Consider the following 5,538-nt stretch of genomic DNA (forward strand, 5'->3'; position numbering starts at 1 on the left):
TATAATGTATTCTGTGCTCTTTTTTTTTTCTCACTCGTCTGGCTTTACAAAGATTAGCCAATGTCAAGTTTGTAGTAATTTGTAAGGAGTTAATTAAACTATACAAGTATGGACCCCGTCTGTGCCGGCGCTCGCTGACACACGCACGGCAACACCTTAGAGCGCTTTCCAGACAGTTTTAACAAAAAAAAAAACACTCCAAAAAAGCAGAGCACGCCCGCCAGCTAACACAAAGTCAACAATTTGGTAGGTAGGTAAGCAAAAGAAATGCCTCTCATTCATGCTCTATTTTATTAGCCATAATGCTGTAGAGTAAAAGAGAAACAATCCTTTTCTTATAGTTGCATAATTCTTTCCGTCTGTCTTAAAGCAAAGCTGCCCGTTCATAGATATGTACGCCTGTTGCATAAAGTTAAACGTTTCACCCAGATCTCAAGAAGATTCTGGTGTTTCTAGCCAGAAGAAGTTAGAATCTTAAGTCGCGAAGCTGATAAAAAAATTACAATTGCCAGAGCTTATTGTTTGATGCAAGCATGTTGCGCTACTATAAAAGCAGCTATCAATGAGCCAGACACAGACAGTCGAAGCCGAAGCAGTCGACTACGCTCAGAGATTTGATACTGACCAAAAGGACCAATGCATGTACGCTTGGTATATGTATGTACGCTTTATATTGGTCAATGTACCTACTGACCATTTTTTTTTTATAGGTACGCTTTGATTATATTGCGCGGTTTGTATTCTGCGTACTGGTCTGTGTTCTCTATTAATCTGTGGGTCTGTCACAGATGTCTAATTTTACTCTGTTGTGTATACGTCATCCGTCATCAGTCATAATTTTCATATGATTTTCATGTGATTTTCATCATCATCATCATCAGTATAAATTATAATAAGTACTGTATCTTTGATTGTGATTTGAGTGAGAAACTGAGAAATAAATAATAATAATTACGAGATAATGATAGCGTAAATATGTATTGTATAGGTATTGGACATATTACAATCAAAAATATATAATCAAAGTTAAAAATAGTTATATAAAATATTTTACAAATTGTACATTTTTATTTTATTTAGCAGCTAACTACAGTAATTTTACAGTAATTTAGGTTAATTTCCTATTATAATGACTGCTGCTTTGCAAAATGTGTTAAAAGGAAGGATTTTAAACAATGTTTTTAAATTCTCGAGGTAAGGTATGAATAACCAATTTCACTGTAATCTGATATTGTTTTTCGCACCATTTTTAAATGAATTATTTTCAGAAAGTTTTCATGTACGAACTACAAGTATCCTTTATTCCAATTTTTCATTGAAGAAAAAGATAGATTTAATGGCATCACTGTAGATTCTGCTTCCTTGAAATGCACAAAAGAAATATTTACCAAAACATTAACTGGTAAGTTAATTTACTATTATTAAGAGTATTAAATTATAAACATCTTTCATTTCTTTCATTGTTATCAAAGTCAATTTTATTCTATACACTAAACATGTCAAACAGTAGTTGGTTGTACTTGTTAAAAGTCAGCAATGTAAGGAAGTTAGACAAAATTTTTATGAACTGCAAAACTTGCATTTTGATCAATCCAGTGATATAATATGTCTAATAAAAAAAAAATCTGACTGTAATAAAAACTCTCTGTATATTTTAAATGTAAATAATAATAATAATAAAAAAAAAATAATACACCATAATCATAGACCATCCCTAGAACCTTAAAAAAGATATCTTATGTTCTTATAACTTTGATTTCAGAATCACTCAAAAAATGGTCTTCAGAAGGTAGAAGGTGTATATGGTTCAAAGTTCATATAGAAGATTCAATATTTGTTCCTTTATTAGCACAAGTAAGATTTTTGAATTCACCTACAAAAAGACTAAAGATGATTTAATAGTATTACTAAAGTATTTTACCTACACTTGAAGAAAATTCCTAAAGGGACTAAAGCCACTCCAAGCTAAGTCAGTTTGATAAGTTTAAACTGGCATAAGATGGTGTTAAACATTTGAGGTTTTATCAACCATATTGGATTATCTTGGGGGCCCTCAAGATCAATATTGATCATGCATTTCTTTTTGATTATGCGGTGTACCTCATAAATATTTTGTTAGTTATTTTTATAATGATTGTGCACATTATGCCTAATTCTGTTGTACACAGTCTCTAATACATGCCAAAGATAACTTGAGGCGAAGCAGAATGCACTCCACCTCCCAGTCCTTGCACTCCTTACTACTCTCCATCGACACATGTTTTTGCCGTCATTATGGTTTGCTCAAGTCATGAAATGAAGCCTCAAGTTAACTTTGCCATGTAGTTACCTAAACCTAAAATGACAGATCTAAATATTGCTATGCCTTTTAAAATGCTACTTGCGAAAAGGTTAATATCAGATTTAAGCCTGTCAATTAGTTTAGAGATTATGTACAACAGAATTAATCCCATTGTTTAAACAAATTGGTATTCTTAGAAAGGTTTTAATTTTCACCATGCCAGAGATGATTTTGTGATGATGTTCAAATGGCTGCCTTTGGACGTGGAGCCAAACTTACCACCACCTTGTCACACCAACCTCGGGGTTGGAGCTTTTGTGATAAATGACAAAAGTCAAATGTTGGCTATATCTGAGAAACATTATGAATACCCGCACTGGAAACTACCTGGTGGATATGTAGAGAGAGGTAACAAATAACACTGTTCATTGTTTTACTGTGACTTAGCACTGACAAAACATTTACATCAAGATATTATGTTGAAGACTCTCTTTTCTTTTAATGTAGTGAACTGTGATTGTATTGTTCCTTCATAGAAAATAGAAATCTTGAAATCTGTCAAAGGATTTACCCGAGTTTCTGCAATGCGAATGTTAAAACAAATTATGAGATTCATCACATACGTCAACCTGTCAAACATTCACATATTTAATATTTGTTGGTGCAAACTCATAGTTGTGCTGCAACATTATCAATATTTACCCTAAAAAAGTTTTTTTTTTCAAAATTTTGTATGTAGGTACTAACTACTAAGGGTTTGTTTCAAACCAGGCGGTCAGTTTACGTTTTCGATTGTTGCTTGCATGAACTCGTATTTATAATATCTGGTCATAGGTAAAATTTTGATTCAAAATTAACAATTCCTGACTTATGGAACCTACTAATTCTTCATCGAAGTGAAACACTGAAGTTCAAAGTACGTAGCTGTCATGTAACTTTAAGCTCTGATACAAAACTGGTTATTAATGTGTATGTCGCAGCAAAAAGCATAAACTGGGAGTTGGCCATAACCCTAACCCATATACCTAAGGGATATGACCCAGCTTATGCCATTTTGCTGCGACATATACATACTTTTACTTACAACAATACAAACATTTACTATCTTTCAAACTAGGAGAAGACATAGTGAGCGCAGCTAAACGAGAAGTTAAAGAAGAAACAGGAGTGGAATCAAAATTCTTATCATTGATCACATTTAGACATACTCATAACATGATGTATGGAAACTCGGATATTTACATTCTCCTTATGATGAAGGCCTTGACAGAAAAAATACATTTGTCTCAAAGAGAAGTAAAGGCCTGTCAATGGATTGATATAGAAGAATATATAAATCATCCACATGTACATTTGTTCAATAGATTTGTGATAAAACAAGCTCTTGATTGCAAAAACAGGAATATCAAATTGGATTTACAAAAACAAACAGTTCAATGGGCTACTAATACAAGAATTATGGACTTTTTATATGTCACTGAATATGATCGATGATAACAACTAAGAAATAAGTTCAAAATATGATATAATCAAAGGTTTATTAATACTTGTGTTATTATGAATATTTTTTTATATTAATATATAATGTTAAGTTTCTTGATGTTTTATTAATTACCATCAGGATACATACAAAAGCCAATACATATACATAATACAACGTGTAATTAGAACGCTAACAAAAACTTAGCGCTATTTTTGTATTACCTAAACACTATCCAACACCAATAACCATTTGCCTTATTATTGTACCTACTTACTTGTAGTTTTAGTGATTAAGTATTTTTTAAACCCGCAATGTATAGCGTGCACAACTCGGGGTCAATGCCCCGCCTACGACGCGGCGTTGACCCCGCAGCAATGCGACCTTTGGCCTCTAGCGTCAGTCAATTTTTTTGTGGTATCTTGTTCGTAATCAGTACTATCACCTGTCATCGTTTTTGCTAGCGTTCTGGTTACACCCTGAATGGTAGACGTAAATCCTTTCTGTTATGAGGCTTCGCCGCGGTTTAATTAAGAACGGTAGAATTCGTCTTTTCGAAAAATTTACGTTTCTTCATACGCAATATGTTCCTACCCGGGTATTACCAAGGCAAGGAATGATGCGGATCAAATGAATTAAGACGTACACCCGTATTCACAAACGTTACTATGAGGTCTCATAGTGCGCTCAAACGCACAGTGTACGTTCCACCAATCAGATGACTGTATCACATCAATTTACAATGATCTGATTGGTGGAACCTACACTATGCGTTCGAGCGCACTGTGAGACCTCATAGTAACGTTTGTGAATACGGCCGTTAAGTGTTTTGCTATTTAAAACTTTATATATAGCCACAGGTACAACACCTTTTTAATGTTGATGTGTAGGTAAATAAAAGTAAAAAAAAAACAAGTAATCACAATTTAATACTGTTTCCACCGTCTGCGTTTGGACAATGAGATAACTTGGGCGCAAAAAGACGTGAAAGCTGTTTCCACATCGATACTACGTTGTTTCTCTCTGGCTTGGTCTGCAAACTGATCTGTAACAGAGACATTATGGTACTTAATAGGTAAAGTAAGTAAAATATTCTTTACCAGCTGATGCCCGCGACTGCGTCCGCGTGGATATACGGTTTCCAATATCCCGCGGGAACTCTATGATTTTCCGGGATAAAAAGTGGCCTATGTGTTAATCCAGGGTATAATCTATCTCCATTGCAAACAGCCAAATCAGTTCAGTAGTTATTGCGTGAAAAAGTAACAAACATACACACATACACACAAACTTTCGCCTTTGTAATATTAGTGTGATTAGGATATTAGTACACACCAAAACAGAAATGTTTAGCAAAATAGATTTTTATAAATAGGCGGCCTTATCGCTAAAATAGCGATCTCTTCCAGGCAATCTTACTTTTAGGTTTTGAAGACTTCCCTGGCGCAGTGGTGAGCGCTTTGGCCCCGGGTTCGATTCCCGGCAGTCGCAATTAGAGAATTTATGATTTCTAAAACAATATGGTCTGGTCTGGTTGGAGGCTACGGCCGTAGTTAGTTACCGCTCTAAGGGCAAAGCCATGCCGACAAACGATTTAACGTTCCGTTACGATGCCGTGTAGAAAGAAACCTATAAGGGTATGGGTGTAATAAATAAATACAACCAGCCATTATATAAATACGATAAGTCATTTTGAAATTTTTATTATTCGTTGTCATAGCGCGGGCGGCAATAGAAATACACATTCTGTGAAAAAATTCAACTCTACCTATGTATT

The 5,538-nt window shown here is 34.4% G+C and overlaps 1 protein-coding gene and 1 long non-coding RNA gene across 4 annotated transcripts; one reads left to right on the forward strand and one right to left on the reverse strand.

Moving 5' to 3' along the window:
* The first annotated feature begins 480 nt into the window (after positions 1–480).
* LOC123871731 (nudix hydrolase 8-like) lies at positions 481–4,006 on the forward strand. Of its 3 annotated transcripts, none has more exons than XM_045915666.1 (6): positions 481–988; positions 1,105–1,194; positions 1,269–1,402; positions 1,763–1,854; positions 2,479–2,689; positions 3,399–4,006. In XM_045915666.1, the coding sequence occupies exons 2-6, from the start codon at positions 1,130–1,132 to the stop codon at positions 3,773–3,775; spliced, it is 879 nt and encodes a 292-aa protein (XP_045771622.1). In that variant the 5' UTR covers positions 481–988; positions 1,105–1,129; the 3' UTR covers positions 3,776–4,006. The 3 variants fall into 3 exon arrangements, with proteins under 3 accessions (XP_045771622.1, XP_045771620.1, XP_045771619.1); XM_045915664.1 differs by having other exon boundaries at positions 482–988; positions 1,084–1,194; XM_045915663.1 differs by having other exon boundaries at positions 483–988; positions 1,081–1,194.
* On the reverse strand, positions 1,323–1,762 carry LOC123871739. The gene is made up of 2 exons (XR_006797332.1): positions 1,695–1,762; positions 1,323–1,625 (listed from the first exon to the last, which is right to left on the reverse strand). It is a non-coding gene; the product is annotated as an uncharacterized LOC123871739 (long non-coding RNA).
* Positions 4,007–5,538: the final 1,532 nt, after the last annotated feature.

Source organism: Maniola jurtina, chromosome 14 (genome assembly GCF_905333055.1).
Source record: "Maniola jurtina chromosome 14, ilManJurt1.1, whole genome shotgun sequence".
NCBI lineage: Eukaryota > Metazoa > Arthropoda > Insecta > Lepidoptera > Nymphalidae > Maniola > Maniola jurtina.